The sequence below is a fragment of the Stigmatopora nigra genome, chromosome 12, assembly GCF_051989575.1.
Source record: "Stigmatopora nigra isolate UIUO_SnigA chromosome 12, RoL_Snig_1.1, whole genome shotgun sequence".
Classification (NCBI taxonomy): Eukaryota; Metazoa; Chordata; class Actinopteri; order Syngnathiformes; family Syngnathidae; genus Stigmatopora; species Stigmatopora nigra.
The window spans coordinates 12,758,994-12,781,125 of record NC_135519.1 but is presented as its reverse complement, the minus strand read 5'-3'; the positions used below and the strand labels follow the sequence as shown (position 1 = coordinate 12,781,125).

Here is a 22,132-nt window from a genome sequence, read left to right as displayed (position 1 = left end):
TGTTTAGGAGCTAAAAGAGCCATGTATGTTCATCCATTGGGTGTCTTATCTGATGTATAAAGTTCCAGAAGTATACTTTAGAAACTTTTTTCATCATTAGTTTAGTTTTTTGCAAAACAACTGTCGTGTTTACATGCGACATTCCTCCCACAGACTATAAGATTCATTGCATCCCAAATCCTCCTACCACTTGAAGCTCACCAGACACGCCCACAAATGTAACTCCTCCCCTTTGAACTCTGGATTGCCCTCCCATCAGACACGTTTTGGTTTGCGGGGATTTTTTCTGGAATGTGGGAGGAATAAGAAACCTTTATATATTAGCCAAAGGCTCCTAAAACGAGTATACTAAGGATTGTAAAAGCATTCATTCATATCCACTGAAGCACCATTTTATTCCAAACAAAGTTTTGAACACGTTGCACGGTGTGGATCTTTAATGAGTGAAATACAATGAAATAAAAAAGGGCAAATTATAGAAATCATCTGTTACCCCACGTATGAATGACACCTCCCCTGAAGATCGGAAACGACTGCCCCCCTTCCAAAAGCATGTGAGACTTTGCACGTAGTCCTTTTTGGTCTTGGCTTGTCCACGCAGAAAAAGAAGCAGATGTCCACACCAGTTCGACGGGACATCTCAAATAGGACCACTTGACTTTCCTCATCCTTTTTGACATTGCCATTGAACTCACTTTTTTTATCCACTTGAAGACACAATGCATTTTATCAGGTGAAATCTGTCAAATATGCCATTGAAAATTGTCTTGATTTGTTTGTTTACGCGTTCCGATGAAGTAGTACTTTCACTTTGTAGCTCAAAGTGTCTCTATGCTAAGCTAAGCTACACTAGCTAACAGGAAAGTGGGTTAAAGGTTATTATATTGATGATAATGTTCTTTTTGAATGATTAAGGATGAATGATTAAAAGTTAAATGAAGTATTTCGTCTGCCGGTTTTAGTCTGGTAACCAAGACAACGTGGATTGCGACGGACGTTGTTATTCTGTAATACATTGTGTGTTACTATTGTTTATTTATTGGGATTTTATTGTCATTGCTTTGGTATTTAATTGTCATTCAATGTTAGGTGGCGATCTCTTTTAAATTTCGTTGTATGTGTCACTGTCGTGATGGAATGCTAGCTGATGCTAAAGGCTAACACTCGCTTAGTTATGGTTGAGAATGAACATTTTTGGAAGGTGAATGTGTTTATGGTGAAAACAAAAGGAACGTTTGTAGCCAAGATGTTTGAAAGCGTATTTGTTCAAGTTAAGCACGGGAAAAAGCTTGTGTTTATCCGGCAAGGCTGCGGGCTTTCCGGCGGGGAGGGGCGAAGACGTGGCAGTCCTCTCCTCATCCATTCACTTTCAATACATGAAAAGTTATCCTTAATATAAGAAAAAACTGCCTGTTGGGGACTTGTGATGCATTGAAAAACGATATATTTTTTAAATAATGGAAGAATAGCAGACACTTAATATTAGTTCACATTTTCTTTGCTTTATTTTAGAATCACCAACACAAACTTACATTTTTTTTCAATATATGTGCAAATTTTCATCTTCATGGCATTGTAATACTTTTAATATTATTCTGAATGTGATGCTATATCTGTTGGTAATTTGCTTAATTTTCAAACTGATTAAGAAGATTCTGTGTGTGCTCCTCTGACAATTTATTACAAATGAATAGATTTTGTAGTTATTAAGTCATGCCAAATACTTTACAAGTACTACTCAAAGGCTTTTTAAATGAAATTGGATGGGACAACTTGTTTTCTCAGAGTATTTGGAATATAATCCTCTGTTTTGGTGACAGAATTTAAACGTGTGGTAAATTCCTCCCTATAAAAAGCATGGCATCTCTGTTTGTATTTTGCCCCGCCGCTGACCTAAATTGAAAAGCCACATGAGGTTTTATTTTCTCAAGAAGTTTGCCCACTTGGCAAAAACCTGTCTCAACCTGCTTCTGCTTTACTTCAGGAAAAAAAAAGTTCAATATATTTTCCTCCTCTGGTCACTATGTGACTTGGTGAGATCATTTCCACTTCACCAGTCAAGCTTATTTAGCAGAGGGTCACATGCCCTCATTCTTGGCTTACCATTGGTCGAATGGTTGACCGCAGGAAATCCCAGGCCAGACATGTCAAGAGAATCACTGGGGCATTCACTTTTGCACCTCCATGAAACTTGCCATGTGTATTTTTCCTCACTTTGGTAGTTTGCATTGCACTGCCTTTAATCTGACTTCCCATCAAAAATGTAGAGGGAAAAAAATGATTGGTTTCAACTTGTAGACAGACACACCTGCCTTAACTGCAGGCCTTTATGATCTCATGATGCATGTCAAAATGTATCCCTCATTTGAAAAATGGACCCATCACAACTTGCCCGAAAGAGTAATTGATTTTCATGGCATTTTCTCATGCAGTAAAAACACATTTTTTTATATTAATGTCTTTTGTTACTCATCTCTCCACAGAAAGCTGCTGCCATGTTGCTGTTTTCTGCTACTGAGTGGTCAGCATTTAATCTCAGCCCATGACTTTTTTACTTCCATAGGTAAAAGATCTCATTTTTCTCATATTAGAGCAGATGTGTCAAAGTGGCGGCCCGGGGGCCAAATCTGGCCCGCCATATCAATTTGTGTGGCCCGGGAAAGTAAATCATGAGTGCAGACTTTCTGTTTTAGGATCAAATTAAAATGAAGAGTGTATATGTATGTTAAATTTCCTGATTTTCCCCCTTTTAAATCAATAATTGTAATTTTTTAATCATTTTTTCTGTTTTTAGTTCAAAAATCATTTTGTAAAATCTAAAAATATATGAAAAAAGCTAAAAAATGAATAATCAGGGCTTTTACTCCAATTATTTTAATCAATTTATTTAAAAAAATCTAAATATAATATCTAAAATGGTCCGGCCCACATGAAATCGAGTTGTTATTAATATATGTTGATATGTATTAATCTCAGGTGTGTGTTTTTGTTTTTAGGTCAAATGACAGATCTATTATTCACCGAAAAAGATCTGGTCACATCCCTCAAAGACTACATCCAAGCCGAGGAAAACAAGTTGGAACGTGTCAAAAAGTCAGTCTACCGACGACCCCATTTCGACATCTTCTAATCGTAAATTTAACATGTTTTTTGGCAGGTGGGCTGATAAACTGGAATCTTTATCCGCCATGGCGACACAAGACCCCGAAGGATTCCTGGGGCACCCGGTCAATGCCTTTAAGCTTATGAAAAGGCTCAACACGGAGTGGGGAGATCTAGAAAGCCTCGTCCTTAGCGACACCACAGATGGTTCGATTAAAAAAAATTAATAATACAACGTTGATCCCTCCACTTATCCTTTACTCGCCACATCATGTTCTGCTTGCCCTGTCAGGTTTTATTTCCAACCTGACGATTCAGAGGCGCTACTTCCCTACGGACGAAGACCAGACGGGCGCGGCTAAAGCTCTTCTACGTTTGCAAGATACGTACAAATTAGATGCCAACACCATTTCAATGGGAAATCTACCTGGTAAGAATCTGCCTTTTTAAAGTACCATAGTTTCCCACTTATAAGGCGCACCGCATTATAAGGCGCACCGTCAATGAATGACAGTTTTTTCCATATATAAGGCGCACTGAATTATAAGGCGCACCCTCAATGAATGACATATTTTAATTTTTTCCCATATATAAGGCGCACTGAATTATAAGGCGCACTGTCTATTTTGGAGAAAAATTAAGACTTTTAAGTGCGCCTTATAGTGGTGAAAATATGGTATGCTAGCATGCAACAGCAGGAAAATGTCGTAAAACTGCATAAAATTAATGCTTAGCCTGAAAATGAAATAAATAAATCCCTCAAAAAAAGAAATAAGTCCAAATAATAGTCTAGAGATGCAGAAATGGAAATAGAGTACTCTTTAGAGTCGTGTTTGTGTTTGATTTCATCTTAAAATGGTCGTTTGTCTTTTCCAGGAGTGAAACAAAAGACTGTTATGACTGTGGAGGACTGCTACGAGCTGGGAAAGATCGCCTACTCGGATGTTGACTATTATCATACAGAGTTGTGGATGGCACAGGCTTTGAGACAGTTGGATGGTGGTGAGGAGTCCACTGTGGACAAGGTGACTCTGTTGGACTACCTCAGTTATGCCATCTATCAGCAAGGACAATTGGAACGTGCTTTGGAGTACACTAAGAAGCTCCTTGAACTCGGTTGGTTCCCGTGCCAAAAGGCCATCTTAATATTTGTGTACTGGAGAAAAAGTATTTTTTTTCTTGAAGGATATTCATGTGAAGCCGTTGCAGATGTCTTTGTTTTGATAATAGTTACAGATGTCCTGCTTTTCAGATCCAGAACATCAACGAGCCAAAGGCAACGTCAAGTACTTTGAATTCCAGTTGGAGAAGCAGAAAAAGGCAAAGATGGAGGAGGAAGCTGAGACAGAGAAAGAATCTGAGAAGAAAGAAGAACCAAAGAAGAAACTTGTGAAGAAGCAGAAAAAGGACAAGAATACTTTCACTCTGATGCCTGAGAGGAAGAAGTATGAAATGCTGTGTCGTGGGGAGGGCATCAAAATGGTGAGAAGTACATTTAAATTCATTATTTTTTCCATTTTTGTCTCAACTTTTGGAACGTCTGTTTTTTTTTTCTTGCGTTAAGACCACACGAAGGCAAAGCCGACTGTTCTGCCGTTACTACGACAACAAACACAACCCCTTTTATCTGCTGGGACCAGTCAAACAGGAGGATGTTTGGGACAAACCATACATTGTACGTTTCCTCAACATCATCTCGGATGAAGAAATTGCGAGGGTCAAAGAGCTGGCCAAACCCAGGGTAAGCTCTTATGTGTTAGTGTCAACAAGGGTGATGGTGTTTTTCAAAACAAAATAGAAGGTTATGCAGTTTTTAACTGATTTCAGAGCAAAAAAGTGAAAAAAACTAGTATTAATCCCATTTCATTGTTGGCCAGGAAGCCACAGTCATTCCTAGAAGTTATATAACAGAAAGAAGGCTTTTTAGCACTGCACCATTTATTTATTCATGGCTAAATCTCCTTATAAACACATTTTTTTCGGAATGAACTTCCCCCTCTAATACTTTAAATTCCGTAATCAACAAGTCTCGACCATTGATTTACATTGATTCTGCTGGAATTCTTACCTCTGGAAATCATCATTGATTTCAACCATGCAGAGGCAAACCGTTAATAGCCACTGTGTTTCAGTGGCCTCGGTATAATATACCTACTCTCCACATAGAGAGAGATTAAAAAAAGAGCGAAACACACACACATACACTGGCATGTGTGCGGTAAATCCTGTGCCTGGCTTCACAGCTACGCAGGGCCACCATCTCCAACCCCACCACGGGAGTGCTGGAGACGGCGCCCTACAGGATCAGTAAAAGGTAAGTTCCATTCAGGGGGCTCACACCAGGATCACAAATGGAGGAGGTGGTCTTCCCCCCCACTCTTCCCTCCTCTTTATACTTTTTTTGCTCTAGTTATTAACATAGTTGCTTTTTCATAAGCCCAGAGACGTTTCAAAAGCAAAAAATGGATAGTGCAAAACCCATGGAATACATTTTTGGTACCATTTTTTAAATTTTTAAGCTGGCATATTGACATCCAGTGACTGTTTTTTGCTTTTCTCTTTCTCTCTTTTTCTCCTCTGGTGTATTGCTTTTTTTCTTTTCTTTTTTTTTCTTTCTGTCCACCCTGTATATCCACCTCGGGGAATTCCCGTAGTTAAGGCGAGCCACGGTGCATGACCCCCGAACTGGGAAGCTAACCACGGCCTTATACAGAGTCTCCAAGAGGTAAGGGGTAATAAGGGGTCAAATTAAATCTGCTCACAGCTTGGGTAAGAATGGACATTATTTGCCGCTTGTTTAAGACTGATGAATTATTAAAGCTGTTCTTTCAGGCTGCTTCCATTCGAGAGTTGACATAGTCTTGGTTGTTGAGATTTTTGGCGAAATATTCAATGTCAAGGCAGTGAATATTTCTTCTCTGGGCTTATTTCTGGAATGAAGCTAGAATGCATTCTTTCATGGCCTTGTTTTGCTATGACCTCCAGTTTTTAAATAGTTCCCCCAATTAATGTTATGCATTCAAATAGCCTTGCAGTGAACTTTGTCATTTTAAAAAGTTAAAGGGATTGTTGTAGTTTGGTTGATTTGCAAGGAATGTGAACAGAAAAGCAAATTGGACTTTTCCCATAACTTCCTGATGCAAGACACATGAGAAAATATCTTTCTTGGCTAAATTGGACTCCAACAGTATGACTCATCAATACAAAACTCTAAGGAGGAATAAAAATGGCAAATGATTTGTTACATTCTTACCAAAACACAAACGTAGAATTTCCGGAAATCTAGTATATATCCTTGCCCTGAACCCTGATCTGATTGGAGATTCTGAATTCTGGGCCTAGTGCTTACTTCTCTGGGCAGACATTCTTTTAATCATGATTAACTTTTCCTTCAGCATGATTTCTGTCATCACCGGCTCATTTTTTGGTGATTTTTCGTGATTTTTCGTGATTTTTCGTGATTTTTTGTGATTTTTCTTTCCCAATCAACCCTCTTCTATTCCAGTGCTTGGCTCACTGCCTACGAAGATCCAATCGTTGAGAAAATAAACCAAAGGATCGAGGATCTCACTGGTTTGGAGATGGACACAGCAGAAGAGCTCCAGGTCATTTTATCTATATGTATTTGCTCAATTAAATCAATAGGAAAATAACACTTAAAATAGCTTGTGTATTACTGTTAACATATTCTCCAAATATTGTCCTCACAACAGGTTGCCAATTACGGTGTCGGAGGTCAATACGAGCCTCACTTTGACTTTGGAAGGGTACGCCCTGACACATAAGTGCGTCAATACATTTTGAAATCTAGACCTGTCAACTTGCCTCTATGTTTTGCGCAGAAAGATGAGCCAGATGCCTTCAAAGAACTTGGGACCGGCAACCGCATAGCAACGTGGCTCTTTTATGTCAGTTCATGTCACGGATATATTTCAGACAAATGAGTACTACTCCAATTCAATCTCCCCTTTCTGTTGTAGATGAGTGACGTGTCAGCAGGTGGCGCTACAGTATTCCCAGACGTTGGAGCGTCAGTTACACCCCTAAAGGTTACTATTACTACCTTATAACTGACTTACTGAATATTGAGTTGCTGTGTTTATGCAAGGAGCCAGACAAATATTGATTATTTTGTGTTAATTTGGTTCATATTAGTCCTGACTATTACATAACAATAGAAAGAAATATTTTATTTTTATTCCTGTCTTTTTTAATCATTTTATTTGTGTTGTTTGGGTTAAATTTGAATGAAAAAGTGCTACTAAATAGGCTAAAATTTCAGATTTTATGTCCTAGTTTTGTAAAAAAAAATACTTGTTAAATTTATTTTTCGTGTGTTTCAGCTTTAACTAAGTTTATAAAATGAAGAAAATTAATATAAAACATGAAAAAAATTGGAATTTGAAATAGATAAAAAAGAAACGTTTTGGTAAATAAACGCATTTTATGCCAATATGGCAACATGAACTATAAAATGCTACTTAGGACCTGGCAACCACCAAATACCTGTTTCATGGTTTTACTGCTGTGTCGTATTTGTCACTTGTGACCAATGTGTGTGTGTGTGTCTGTGTGTGTTTGTATTCTGTCTCCAGGGTACTGCAGTGTTCTGGTACAATCTCTTTCCCAACGGGGAGGGCGACTACAGTACGAGACATGCAGCTTGCCCCGTGTTGGTGGGCAACAAGTGGGGTACGTTCTCTCAACTCAATTACTATCAAGGAGTAGCGCTAATATATTTTTTGTGTGTATGTCTTTCTTTAGTATCGAACAAATGGATTCACGAACGAGGCCAAGAGTGGCGGCGACCATGTAATCTAAACGAGACTAACTGATTGATGCCAAAAACAAAACAAAAAATGTTCTCACTTCCTCAGCCCAAAGCAGTCTACCGCCGATGACGAATGACCCAGAACAGAAGCTTACGAGCCAAAATGGCTCTGTTCCTCTGAGGTCAAACACTCCATTTATTTTCTCCAAGCCGTACAATGCCTCGAGTACCAGGAGTTCTTAAAAATCAGGACCGTTTTGTTCCCGGATTGCCAAATCGTGCCTATGTGTGTATATCATAACACTCCATTTGACCCGAAGGTCAAAGTGTTTTTGCTATGCTATCATTTTTTTTAGAAGAAAACACTCCTTTTTTTACACTTTGCAAGTTTACACATCGCACTCGGATTTTGCAAAGCGAGTACTACAAGTTTGTAGCACATTAAATGCAGCATTTGACATTTCCTGGCCTTTAAGGACAAAATTGTGATGGTGCACTAACTCAAACTGCCTTAGTTTACTTTCCCCCCTCACAAAGGCGATTTGTTCTAAAGACAATGGACCTGAAGAATGCTGTGGTGACAGAACTGAGGATGAGACCCCAAAAATGCATGGACTTTTTTTAGTTACTGCTTTTGGGTGGGCTACACCTTCTGGAATAGATGTCCATTCAGCTGCTAGATGATGGGTAGATGGGTTTTCTCCAAAATAAACAACACAGAAACTGTCATATCTCAAATTCACTCGGTAGTTTTGGTGCTTTTTATTGGGTTTTGTGAGGAAGAATACTTTTATTTATGTGACCCAAACCCTTTCTTGTGTTATTGTTATGACAGTCCTCATATTCATTAAAAACTGTTTTTCTGACATTTGTTCTTTTTATTTTATTTTACAAAATGAGCACATGATTTATGATACATCGTCTATCAATTTATTGGACAGGCCTAAAAAAAGACATCTAAAAATTATGCTAAATGATGCTTAACTTGTTGATATCAATCCAAAACATGTCAGTATTACCCCAAAATGGGGGAAATACAATCAGCAAAAAAGTACATTTCAAATTTGACCATTACTACCACTCACTTTGTTTCCCAACGCGTATTTTAAAACATTTTCACATAAACTATTCCCATAACAAAAGGCTGCAAACTTGGAAACAATCCCCCTTGTCATAGAGCACGACTTAACGTTGTTTTACCCGTGCCCTACATGCGTGTGCGCGCAGGCACGTGATTGGACGAGAAGTTACTTAACCACGCCCCTACTCATGATAACCCGGCGACTCGGGCCCGCCCATGGCAACCGGGGCCAGACATCCGTCGGTTCGGGGAGACGAGGCCGAAGCGTGAGAAAAGAACCTAAAAAAGTCCGACGAAATTATAATCCATATAACCTGAACTCTACTCTGGGCCAAGATGATGACTATGACCCAAATCGAGAGCACGGTGTGCTACAACAACGGCTACGAGGATGTGTACATGACCCAGGAAGACGAATGGGACCGGGACATGCTGCTTGACCCCGCCTGGGAACAACAGCAGAGGAAAGTAAGTCGGAAAAAAAGCCCTAAATTAAACGATCGTGTCTCTTAAAGTGTTAATCCTACCGTTGTATAACATTTTGGTACAAATATTTGAACATGTGCATCCTTATATGCAAGCAAAACAGTTGTGAATTTGTCAACAGTTTATATTTACTCGTTCTGCAGGTGAGGGTTGTTTATAAGACACAAGGTGGACACTTAGTTAAAATACGCCGTCTAGTGGAGGATTGTGTAATTGTTCTGCCCAGAGCGAGGTCACTGGTGTCAAACTTGAGGGACGGGGGGACAAATCTGGCCCTGCACTTCATTTTGTGACTCGCAATTGTACTAAATAATGTTCCTTGCTAAATTAAAATTTAAATAAAACTGGAGTACTCCTCCATGGAAAATGGAATATAATAAAAAAATAATATTTTTAATCATTCAAGAAAATGTAAAAAAAGAGATTAATATTTACTTTTTACTGTCCTTTTTAAATCAGAAAACATAAACACACACTTTTTCCTAAATAAATTCATAAAAACAAAGAAATACAATAAATAATGCTTCAAAATCAAGCATTTGGACAATAATATTTAGAATAAACTCCATTTTTATGAGCCCTATTTCATCTTTACACCATTTTGTGTACTTTACATACTATAAAAGACTTAATATTGATATTTACTTCTACATCCCAATGAACAAAATAATGACCATCCCTCCAAATTTCATTCAAATGTGCCAAAGCTTGACGGATGGATGCAATGAGTACCAGCAGCCCGGCTAACAATAACTCTGCTTTCCAACGTCTGTGCTCACTCTCTCCGATGATACGCCGGGAATGCGAGCTGTCAACAGATGCTCCCAACACACGATGACGCTCTGGGGATTTAGAATGGATGCTGCCTTAGTCTAAATTTAAACAAGTGCCGCCACCACGGGCAGGCATTGTAGTAAGGCTAAGCCGCTGTCCTTGGCTTGGAATTCTTTTGTTTATAGGGATGGCACGCAGAAAATACCGCACTTGTTTGAATCTCAATATAGCCTTGAGCCCAGAACCCCCCCCCCCCCCCCCCCACTGTGGCAGTTGATTTTTTTTAAGGCTTTATGACTTTTTTGCACAGCTGGAGGCCCCCGGCTTTTAACCACCAAGCCCCCCCCTCCACCATAGGATGACGAAATTGTGTATTTTTAGTAACATGAAGCTAAGTTCTCCATGCATAGTGGAAGCATCACTCAGATGGTTTATTTATTTTTGTTTTGTCTTGAAATATGAGTTGCAAACATCAAGCGACCGTTTGACGTACTGTGAAATTATGTTTCTTGTTATGAAGTATAGTTTGGAATTTTTAAAAATGACACATTTTAGGAAAAACTATATGTATGTACAAGGTTTGTTATATCTTACTTGGGTTTTGGGCTTTTATAACTGTGTTAATGACATGAAGGTCTTGAACTTTATATACAGTAATCCCTCGATTATCACGGTTACTGTAGTTAATAAATGGCTGTAATGAACGAAAAACCGCAAAGTATGATTACCCCTATTTAATTTGTTTAAATTTTACTTCAGTTCAGGACAGGGGAGTGGTTTCTGCTTGCAAATTTTAACGTGGATTTTCATATTTTTATGAAATTGAAAATATATATATATATATATATATATATATTTATTTTTTACTTCATTGCTGAGTTCCAGTTTCAAACAGAGGAAAGGGGAGTGGCTTACCCTTGTGATTCGGCATGGATTTTCACATTTTTATGAACCTACAAAAAAAATTAATTCAACTAAAGAAAAATTCCCTCGGAAAAAATAACGCGATGTAGTAAAGCCGCAATAGTTGAAGCTGCAATATTCGAGGGATTACTGTACTATCAGAAAATGTACTTAAATATACTTTTTTTTAATACAAGACTACCTACACACACAAAACAAAATTCAACGTTATAATACAAAATATACTATATTGGCCTGCATAGCTTTTGTCACCGCAGGTGAGTTTATATTTAGGATGAGTATATATATACCCTCATTTCCATGACCTATGTGTTCCCCCCCTTATTTGAAGTGCAGTTGAGTGGGTCCTGTTGAGTATTTGGCTCACCATGGCATTGTTGTAGTAAGTTAGTTCCTGGCTAGGATGTCAGTCGGTGTTACTCTGTCACCCAAAGTACGCTAGAACATTCACCACTTTGATTGGGGCTACTTATAGAACTACACTTCTCAGAATTGACACTTTACATGAAGATGACGTGATCGGGGGACAATTTCCCATGACCTCATCAGTTTGGTTTTATCGTAACCACGACCCAAATCATCCAATTTTATGGAAAATGAATGAAATGAGTCCATTTGACGCAAATCGCCCTGTTTGATATGACGATTTATCTTATATTTCACCATATTGGCACTTATCTAAAGGTATTGTATTATCTTATCTGTAAATGAAGGTGACCTGGAAGCAAGATTGACAATAGGGAAGCATTTCTTGGTCCTCTTGACATTCTCACTCACACTTTTATGACGATGCGTCGTAATGTCGTTCCCAAACCGGCGGGTCCCTTATCACAATGCACCCCATATCGTTCTATATTTAACGCCTTATATCAGCCGGAATGCTCCCGGCCGGCTCTTCATCCATCATTGGCCTGTGAGCAACCTGACAAAAATAGGTGGAGATGGACAATAATCCCAATCTTAACGGGATTTACAGTATCTCATACAGTACATTTCTTCTGAAGAGTCGGAAAATAATGGATGTTTGACTCTTTTGGGTCGCTTTAGGCTATTTTCTCCTTAAATTGTAATGGGAAAATCCATACTAGAAACCGAGTTACCATTTCAAGAGAAAAAATGTCAGTCAGGTCCAATCTGTGGTGGTCTCTTACATCTTTTTGTCTGGAAACTATATATTATTTTTGATATAAACCATACATGTTGTGATCTGGACACTTATTGAATACAAAGCATAATTATTCCATTACATTTTCCATGGCAGTGATTTAAGTTTGATTGATTTTCTATCTTTCTTAGACCTTCACTGCCTGGTGTAATTCCCATCTGAGAAAAGCTGGAACTCAAATTGATAACATTGAAGAAGACCTGAGGAATGGACTAAAACTTATGTTACTTCTGGAGGTCATCTCAGGTCACCTATACTTGTCTCCTACATCATTTTACATTCGTTTAAACATATTTTTTGTAATGAGAATGTTCATATTTCTAGGTGAGAGGTTATCAAAGCCCGATAGAGGAAAAATGCGCTTCCATAAGATTGCCAACGTCAACAAAGCACTGGACTTCATCACCAGTAAAGGCGTAAAACTGGTCTCCATCGGAGCTGAAGGTACGAGAACCCTTGACTACACTTTATGAAATATGACATCACAATGACTGTAATCATTTGTGTTTTTTTTTCCAGAGATTGTAGACGGGAATGTAAAAATGACGCTTGGAATGATCTGGACGATCATTCTTCGTTTTGCCATTCAGGACATTTCTGTTGAAGGTAAAGGGGGAGTAAATTACAGTTTTTCAAAATCGTTTTACACTTGTACCTCAAAATATATTACGTTAACCCCCCCAAAAAACATAAAATAATGACATATACCAACTTCAACGTGTATCTCAATGCACTACTGTATATTTTCTAGTAATACATTCCATTATCTTCTCATAAACTGAACAAAACAACTGTGTATTTAACATCTAAACAGAAACATCTGCCAAAGAGGGTCTTCTTCTATGGTGCCAAAGAAAAACTGCCCCCTACAGGAATGTCAATGTCCAAAACTTCCATGTCAGGTAAGTCCCAAAATCCCCCTTTTGACCTTCTCACCCCCAAAAAAATGAAACATTTCAGAGCTGATGTCTTTCAAATTGTGGAGTTTTATAGTTTCCATGTCCCAAAAAAAAATCCACTCTTTTAAAAGATATGCCAAAACTCGCATTTTTTGGCATCCCCTTTAATTCTAATGGTCCAAATAGCTTCAGTTTTTCGTAAACTGACATGTCGGCTCTTTTTGCTCACGGCGGTTTGAAGCTGGAAGGACGGCCTGGCCCTCTGCGCCCTGATTCACAGACACAGACCCGACCTGTTGGACTACTCTAAACTCAGCAAGGTGTTGTGCACGTGTGCCAACTGGGATGCTCTGTGTCACCAAAAAAAAAAAAAAAAAACTAACACTGACTTGAAGCCCCTCATTTTATAACATCATAAAATAAGTCAATTTTCACCCATTGTCCCTAATCTAATCTCTAATGCTAGTTATATATCATTATACAATTACTGAGCTCTCTCAATAGCCTGTAAATAAGATTGATAGTGGAAGCTTAACTCCTTGGAGCAGAAAAAAAAGTTTGCACAAATATTGAATGCGCAAAGTGCAATCAGTGGATTGCAGTCAGGTGCTAATGGGGGGTTGGGATGGTCGTTTCAACCCAACCCCCGTGAGTTCAAGTGTCTGTGGAACAAACTCAACAGACTTCCAGACCGAAATCTGATGTGAAATGACCAGCCCAACCCCCGATAGTTCAAGTGTCTGTGCAACATCCAGGCCTAATTGATGAGAACTCCATTTTTTTAACCAGAACAGCTCACTTGGAATTGATTCTATGCCCCAGTACAGGAGTAGGGAACCTACCTTCATTAGATTATTCTGCATGCATACTCTCAATGATACTCATTGATTCGCAATAGTGAAATAATGTTCTCAAAATAATTCAGACACTTTTTAAATTTATTTTCAAAGTGGTGAAATGATTAATAAATGCACACATTTTCATGTATTTTAACTTTTAAATTCTGAGTATGACTCTCAAGGAATAATATTTGAAAATATGACTTGTTTATGGCTCTCTTGGTCAAAAAGGTTCCCGAACCTTGAGATAGATAGACTCCTTGGAGGAAAGTGCAATCAGTGGATTGCAGTCAGGTGCTTACGGGGGTTGGGATGGTCATTTCAACCCAACCCCCGTGAGTTCAAGTGTCTGTGGAACAAACTCAACAGACTTCCAGACCAAAATCTGATGTGAAATGACCAACCCAACCCCCGTTAGTTCAAGTGTCTGTGCAACATCCAAGCCTAATTGATGAGAACTCCATTTTTTGACAAGAACAGCTCAGTTGGAATTGATTCTATGCCCCAGTACAGGAGTAGGGAACATACCTTCATCAGACTATTCTGCATGCATACTCTCATTTATTAGCAACAGTGAAATAATGTTCTCAAAATAATTTAGACCATTTTTTTAAATTTCAAAGTGGTGAAATGAATAATCAATGCACACATTTTCATGTATTTTTACTTTAAAATTCTGAGTATGACTCTCAAGGAATAATATTTGAAAATATGACTTGTTTATGGCTCTCTTGGTCAGAAAAGGTTCTCAACCCCTGAGATAGATGGTGGAAGCTTTACTCTTTGGAGGAAAGTGCAATCAGTGGATTGCAGTCAGGTGCTAATGGGGGTTGGGATGGTCATTTCAACCCAACCCCCGTGAGTTCAAGTGTCTGTGGAACAGACTCAACAGACTTCCAGACCGAAATCTGATGTGAAATGACCGGCCCAACCCCCGTTAGTTCAAGTGTCTGTAGAACGAATCCAATACACTTCCAAGCCTAATTGATAAGAACTCCATTTTTTGGGAATTGATTCTATGCCCTAGTAAACACATCTAAAATGTCATTTAATCTTTAAATAGCCCTTTTCAGATTTTTAAAGAAACACATCCCAATTTGGTTTATATAGGATTTAAAAAGAATAAAAAATAGGAGATACTATACAGTAAAAACCATGTTTTGAGGACGTTTTTAGCACATTCATTCCCAACTAAGCAAGGCAGTTCAGCCGGAGCAATTCATCCTTCATCACTCTTGCAACTGGAAACCCTCACTTTTCAACACTGGCTTGGACAGTCACAGAAACATGAGCTCCTGTAGCTATTTCTCATAATAGTCAGGAAAAAAATGCTATGTCACCCATTTCTCCAGACTTTTTAGATGGAAAACTGCCATTGTGCAGCTGTCAGGATTTTTTTTACCCCAGGTGAACACATAAAGCCCCTCTATGGGGGGGGTCCTCCCATTCCTGGACCACCTCATCCATAGTTAGATAGAGGATCAGCTGGTCCTGTCCGTCATACAGCGGCTTTTGTAGTAGACAGACAATAGCCAAACCCCCTTAAGCCGACCTGCTTTTAATCGAAATGCTTGGCTTCAGTTTGCATTTAACACTTTGCCGTTTTCCCAAATACTCGATCTGAAACGGATAATTAACGAGAATAAGGGTTGGGTGCCGTTTTTTTGTTGTTGGGCAAACGGGTAATTGCATGCAAGTATGAGATTGTCTTCCCAGCATGAAGTTCAGGCATTTTAAGTCGGACATTGCTGTTTACGTCACGTGGAATTGTATTTCTTTATTTAGGATGATCCCATGGGGAACTTGAACCTGGCTTTTGAACTGGCCGAGAAACACCTGGACATTCCTAAAATGCTCGATGCTGAAGGTAATTATTTGGGATTTTTTTGTCGCCATTGATGGTAATAGACGTCCAATTAAATTTAACCCATTGATAGTGATCAAAAAATGTATTTTAAACAGATTTGCTGTCTTTCGCCTTCAATTGTGGCCAATTTGATCATGAAAGTTGACTGAAAGTGTCACAATTTTCTCATTTTTACATTTTTTTACTGGGTTTACAATAATTCTGTCCCTCACAGATATCATCAACACGCCTAAACCCGACGAAAGAGCCATTATGACCTACGTTTCCTGCTTCTATCACGCTTTTGCTGGCGCCGAGCAGGTGCCCAATCGCATTGAAAATGAACCCAAAAGTCATATTTACAGACCACAACCAAAATTTCCATTACAATTGTTTTTTTTTTAGACTGGCTATAGATTTTGATGTTTTTTTCTACTCTCCTTAGGCTGAGACTGCTGCCAACAGAATCTGTAAGGTGCTTGGTGTCAACCAGGAGAATGAAAAGCTGATGGAGGAGTATGAGAGGTTGGCTAGTCAGGTAAATATAGGAAATATTGTCTAGAGGACTTTGTATTTGAATTTTTAGATGAGAAAGAGTGGAAAAATAGAGAAAAAACTAGTGAAGATGACAAAGCAAAGTGGTTGTTTAATAGATTCAGTTCAAAAATGGTTATTTTTCCTCTGTAAGTTTGAGGATTTCATAGATTGCTGTGAAGAGAATATTTTGGCTGTAGAAATATGCAATGTGTATTAATTTAGATACAATATATGGTAGTCTCATTAGGCAACAGCAAAGTATATTTCTGACAGTTCCTTCTACAGTAATGACTCGAATATTGCGGTTAATGTAGACCAGATCATCAAAAAAAAATCGCAAAATAGTCCTATTGTAGTAAGAGTGGCTTCCCCTTATGAGTTTCAGCGTGGATTTTCACATTTTTATGAACTTTAAAATAATAATAATAATTAAAAATAATAATAATTGTAGAAAAAAAGGCAAAGTAGTGAATTCGCAATAATTCAAGACGTGATAATGGAGGGATTACTGTATATTATTCATTGACAATGATCTGTAAGTGTTCCTTCTAAAATTAAAAGTCACTGTTTAGTTTGGAATTAATCCTACATCAGAGTAGTACAGGTCTTTTGCATCTGTCCATCCAGCTGCTGGAGTGGATCCGCCGCACCACGCCCTGGTTGGAGAACCGAACCCCCGAGAAGACCATGTCGGAGATGCAAAGAAAACTGGAGGATTTCCGCGACTACAGACGCCAACACAAGCCTCCTAAGGTTCAGGAAAAATGCCAGTTGGAAATCAACTTCAACACCCTGCAGACCAAGTTGCGTATCAGCAACCGGCCCGCCTTTATGCCCTCTGAGGGAAAAATGGTGTCGGTGAGTCCGTCTAAGGTTGCCAGATTGGAAAAGAGGGATTGGATGGAGTCTGTGAGATCTTTTTGTGCTTTCAGGATATCGCCACGGCGTGGCAAGGCTTGGAGCACGCCGAGAAGGGCTACGAGGAGTGGCTCCTGACGGAGATTCGTAGATTAGAGAGACTGGATCACTTGGCTGAGAAGTTTCGTCAGAAAGCCAGCAATCATGAAAATTGGGCCAGCGGTAAGATAAAATTAACCTGATTGAAATGCAAAAATTGATATTTCAAACGTATTTTCTGTGTCTTTTAATTTGTGCTATTAGGTAAAGAAATGTTGCTTTCCATGAAGGATTATGAAACGGCAACTCTGATCCAAATAAAAGCCATCTTGAGAAAACACGAGGCCTTCGAGAGCGACTTGGCGGCCCACCAGGATCGAGTGGAGCAGATTGCTGCCATTGCCCAGGAGCTCAAGTTCGTACCGTGTATCATGCACGTTTTTATATTCCCCCTCCTGATTTTTTTATGATTATTATTATTATTTATTTTATTAGGGCGGGAGTTTCCACACAGACGCTCGATATGTCGGTCATTTGAGGCTCTGAAAAGTAGTTAAAACCTTCAAACTTGGATTATTACATTAGTTTAGGTGGTTTTATTTTGATATTTTATCATTGTTAAAATAGTTTTTTATTTTTTAAAGAGGGAAATTAATTGGAAAGGGCAGCGGAAAAAACATGGGAATTGTTGTTTTTGGACCAAAAATGAACCAAAGCGAGCTGAAATGTCAGTTTAGAGCACCATTATGTTTGTTGGGGGTTCAGATAGCCGGGAGACCAATCTCAGTGGGATTGGACACCCCAGCAACGATACACTGTTGCATTCTTGGTTTATTTGAAGTTCAGGTGTGTCATTTTGGATTAAAAAGCTAAATTTTAGGACAAACATTTCAGATTTACTTTTAAAATGAAAGTATACACAGACGAACTGAATAGAGATTTTATTATTATATATTTTTTTAACAAAGCTGTAATAAATTGACTTGTTGATTCTTTTAAAATTTTATTTTAGTCTTCCAATTGGATATTAATTATTGCGATGTAGATGTCTTCCAAAAAAAAAAAAAAAAGCATGACCCACTACAATAAATATGCAAATTTCATGTATTCAGGTTTTGGGCTGAATACATGACATTAGCCAACATATACCTTTTATTTGTATTCATTTTTTTTTCAGTGAGCTGGACTACTCCGACGTGGCGGCTGTCAACCAACGTTGCCAGAGCATCTGTGACTTATGGGATAGACTGGGAACCCTGACCCAGAAAAGGAGGGAGGCCCTGGAGGTAAGATTTCTCGGAAAACACAACCTCATCCCAGAAAGACAACCTCATCCATTCTACTGACTGGATTCACACACACAGTCCTCCAGCAGAGTGTGCTAACGATCCACATCAATAGCGACCGATCGTTTACAACCATAGGCAAAGAGACCTTTCAAATGCCGGGAGATGAAGACATGGCTGTCATCACGACCGGCTCCAATCTCACCGGCCACTTCCTCTGAAAAAAAGTCGGAAGATTAAATGTGAATGACAGCAGCAGAAGTTTGCTGTTGGGGCTAAAATTGGGGTTAACAAGGCCATGCTAATGTTATTCTCTCTGGGCTTCGTCATCATGACAGGTGCGAGTGGTGGCTTTGGGGGGGTCAGGGTTATTTGTATAATGGGATTTTTATGGAAGAGGTTATCAAGGGGGGTTTTGAGTTCGTTGTTTTGTTTGTTTGTGGTATTTATTTGGGGTTGTATTTGTTCCAGCGGACAGAAAAGCTGCTGGAGACCATCGATCAGTTGTTCCTAGAGTTTGCCAAGCGTTCGGCTCCTTTCAATAACTGGATGGAGGGGGCCATGGAAGATCTGCAGGATATGTTCATGGTGCACACTATAGATGAAGTCCAGGTATGGTGGTGATATGGTGGGATATGTCACTTTGGAAATGTTGTTTTTGAGGGATTGATATGCATGAATTCAGGAGTGATTAGCTCACTTGAGAATTAATTATTGGAAGATTGCTATGATGCATGTAATTATTGTTGTTTGCCTAATCTGGAAAGAAGGCAAAAGTGTCCCTGGAAGACAAAATTTTACTATAAAACAAGGGTTGGTTGATTTCACGCGGGCCAGACCATTTTTGATATAATTTTTAGATTTTTTTTTTTTATAAATGGATTAAAAGAACTGGATTAAAAGCTCGGAATATTCCGTTTTTTTATAGATCTAATACAATCTTTATTTTAGCTTTTCTTTATCGATTTTTAGATTTTAGAAAATGTTTTTTGAACTAAAAACACTGAAAAAAGTGATTAAAAAATGACAATTATTGATTTAAAAGGGGGAAAATCAGGAAATTTAATGTACATCTATACTCTTCATTTTAATTTGATCTTAAAACATAAAGTTGGCACTCATCATTTACTTTCCCGGGGCACACAAAATGATGCGGCGGGCCAGATTTGGCCCCCGGGCCGCCACTTTGACACATGGTATCATATAAACGTGTACTACAAAGAAGAATTTTGGTATATGGTAATAAATAGAAATCAATGGCAGCTAAATTCCAGTCATGTGTTTATCGTCAAACTGCCACTTTTCCCCAAAAAATCCTTTTCACTAGACCGTATATTTTAAAATAACCGCCACGAAAAGCCTAATTAAAAGTCATCCGATAACCCTCTCTGACTTTGTTTCATCTCATTTGAATTTAAAATGACAGGTGATATCCTTCCCGAAATAAAAAAAAACCCTCCCAGCTGCCAAAATGTCAGCATTTCAGCATCCGCGTCTCCCTCCAGACTCTAATTGCGGCTCACGAGCAGTTCAAAGCGACTCTTCCGGAGGCGGATGCGGAGCGGCAGGCCATCTTGGGAATCCACAACGAGGTGCAGAAAATCTCCCAGAGCTACGGGATCAAGGCCAACATTATCAACCCTTACAGTAGCATCACCACTGAGGAGCTCCTCGTCAAATGGGACAAGGTATTGAAAAATATTGCCATTGCTACTCCAAAAACAACTCCAAAATCTACTTTAAAAGTGACTCCATAATCGACTCCAAAATCGACTCCAAAATCGACTCCAAAATCGACTCCAAAATCGACTCCGAAATCGACTCCATAATCGACTACAGAATCCACTACAGAATCCACTACAGAATCCACTACAGAATCCACTACAGAATCCAATACAAAATCCACTACAAAATCCACTACAAAATCCACTACAAAATCCACCACCAAATCGACTACAAATCCGACTACAAAATCGACTCCAAAAGCGACTCCTAAAGCGCTACCTTCCCGGTGTCATTTCAGGTGAAAAAGTTGGTCCCTCTGAGAGACAGCTCCATGCAAGAAGAACTGGCACGACAGCACGCCCACGAAAGGTTGAGGCGACAGTTTGCCGCTCAAGCTAATCTCATCGGACCCTGGATCCAAGCCAGGATGGAGGTTAGATGTGACAAGGCGTTTTCATACAGTTAGAACCATCTCATGGAGGATAATATTATTTTGAGTAGTTCAGCAAGAAAATGTCATAATGAAATGGATCTTGTTCTAACAGGAGATTGGACGCTGCTCCCTGGAAATCGGAGGCGCCTTGGAGGACCAGATGACCCAACTCAAGCAATACGAGCACGTCATTGTTGCTTACAAGCCCAACGTTGACAAACTGGAGGGAGACCATCAACTCATCCAGGAGTCGCTGGTGTTTGACAACAAACACACCAACTTCACTATGGAGGTACAAACAGACGTCATTTGAACCTTCTGGATGGATTCAATCATTCATTTGAATTCAAAACTCAAAAACAATGTCCATCCAGGGCCATCAACATGGCAAACATGCTCAATAATCGCCATTTTCAGGATAAAGTGTACCAATTTGCCCTCTGTTTTTGTGATTTGACCCATGTAGCACATCCGTGTGGGCTGGGAACTTCTCCTCACCACAGTTGCCCGCACCATCAACGAAATCGAAACCCAGATCCTGACCCGGGACGCCAAAGGCATCAGCCAACAGCAAATGAACGAATTCAGATCTTCTTTCAACCACTTTGATCGGGTAACAAATTGTATACAAGCATAAAAAAAATTGAATTGGGCTAGTAGTGTATCTGTAGCCTTACCTTTCCTTCCCATTCATAACTTACCACAGAAGAAGAATGGCGCCATGGAAACAGATGACTTCCGAGCATGCCTCATCTCAATGGGCTACGATTTGGTGAGTTCCATTCCGTGCTAATGGTTCTGCGGGCGCCATTTCTAAAGGCCATTCATTTATTCATTTAGGGCGAAGTGGAGTTTGCCCGAATCATGATCCTGGTGGACCCCAACGGCACCGGAATCGTCTCCTTCCAGTCTTTCATCGACTTTATGACCCGAGAAACCGCCGATACCGACACTGCCGAACAGGTGGTGGCGTCCTTCCGCATTTTGGCAACCGATAAGGTATGAAAAACAAAAATTACACACATTTTAAATAGGTCAAAACAACTTGACATTATGAATACCCTTTTTAAAAATTTAGCCCTACATCCTGGTGGAGGAGCTGAGAAGAGAACTTCCACCCGAGCAAGCCGAATACTGCATCATGAGGATGCCTCCCTACAAGCTTCCAGGAGCGCCACCGGGGGCGCTGGACTACACGGCGTTCTCCACCGCACTCTACGGAGAGAGCGACCTTTAACCCCACCTGACCTTTTCTTGGTTAAGTTAGAAAATGTGTAATGAAAGGATGTGGATTCGTCAGAGATGTTACCTTCCTTTCATTGTAACCACAAATGAAAATGAAATAAATGGTAATCAAATATTGTGCT

The 22,132-nt window shown here is 39.3% G+C and overlaps 2 protein-coding genes across 4 annotated transcripts; both read left to right on the top strand.

The window, feature by feature from the left end:
* The first annotated feature begins 502 nt into the window (after positions 1-502).
* On the top strand, positions 503-8,739 carry p4ha1b (prolyl 4-hydroxylase, alpha polypeptide I b). 3 transcript variants are annotated; one of them, XM_077730138.1, is made up of 16 exons: positions 503-733; positions 2,484-2,563; positions 2,997-3,093; positions 3,158-3,309; positions 3,395-3,532; positions 3,979-4,218; positions 4,355-4,584; positions 4,667-4,843; positions 5,346-5,416; positions 5,762-5,827; positions 6,608-6,707; positions 6,816-6,869; positions 6,945-7,010; positions 7,083-7,151; positions 7,698-7,794; positions 7,867-8,739. In XM_077730138.1, the coding sequence occupies exons 1-16, from the start codon at positions 720-722 to the stop codon at positions 7,935-7,937; spliced, it is 1,722 nt and encodes a 573-aa protein (XP_077586264.1). In that variant the 5' UTR covers positions 503-719; the 3' UTR covers positions 7,938-8,739. The 3 variants fall into 3 exon arrangements, with proteins under 3 accessions (XP_077586264.1, XP_077586261.1, XP_077586263.1); XM_077730135.1 differs by lacking the exon at positions 5,346-5,416 and having other exon boundaries at positions 505-733; positions 5,757-5,827; XM_077730137.1 differs by lacking the exon at positions 5,762-5,827 and having other exon boundaries at positions 505-733.
* Positions 8,740-9,190: 451 nt separating this feature from the next.
* actn2b (actinin, alpha 2b) lies at positions 9,191-22,125 on the top strand. The gene is given in 20 exon segments (XM_077729274.1): positions 9,191-9,422; positions 12,435-12,549; positions 12,628-12,747; positions 12,823-12,909; positions 13,118-13,205; positions 13,444-13,522; positions 15,827-15,908; positions 16,123-16,208; positions 16,333-16,425; positions 17,052-17,282; positions 17,357-17,504; positions 17,586-17,736; positions 18,499-18,607; positions 19,079-19,219; positions 20,113-20,295; positions 20,631-20,765; positions 20,878-21,057; positions 21,232-21,537; positions 21,606-21,764; positions 21,844-22,125. Coding segments are annotated over 20 exon segments (2,784 nt in total). The 5' UTR covers positions 9,191-9,290; the 3' UTR covers positions 22,003-22,125.
* Positions 22,126-22,132: the final 7 nt, after the last annotated feature.

Bases quoted from the DNA above. Each gene is read 5' to 3' on its own strand.
- p4ha1b (XM_077730138.1), top strand. The intron at 2,564-2,996 runs GTAAAAGATCTC...TTTTGTTTTTAG, and splicing joins TGACTTTTTTACTTCCATAG to GTCAAATGACAGATCTATTA. The intron at 4,585-4,666 runs GTGAGAAGTACA...TCTTGCGTTAAG, and splicing joins GTGGGGAGGGCATCAAAATG to ACCACACGAAGGCAAAGCCG.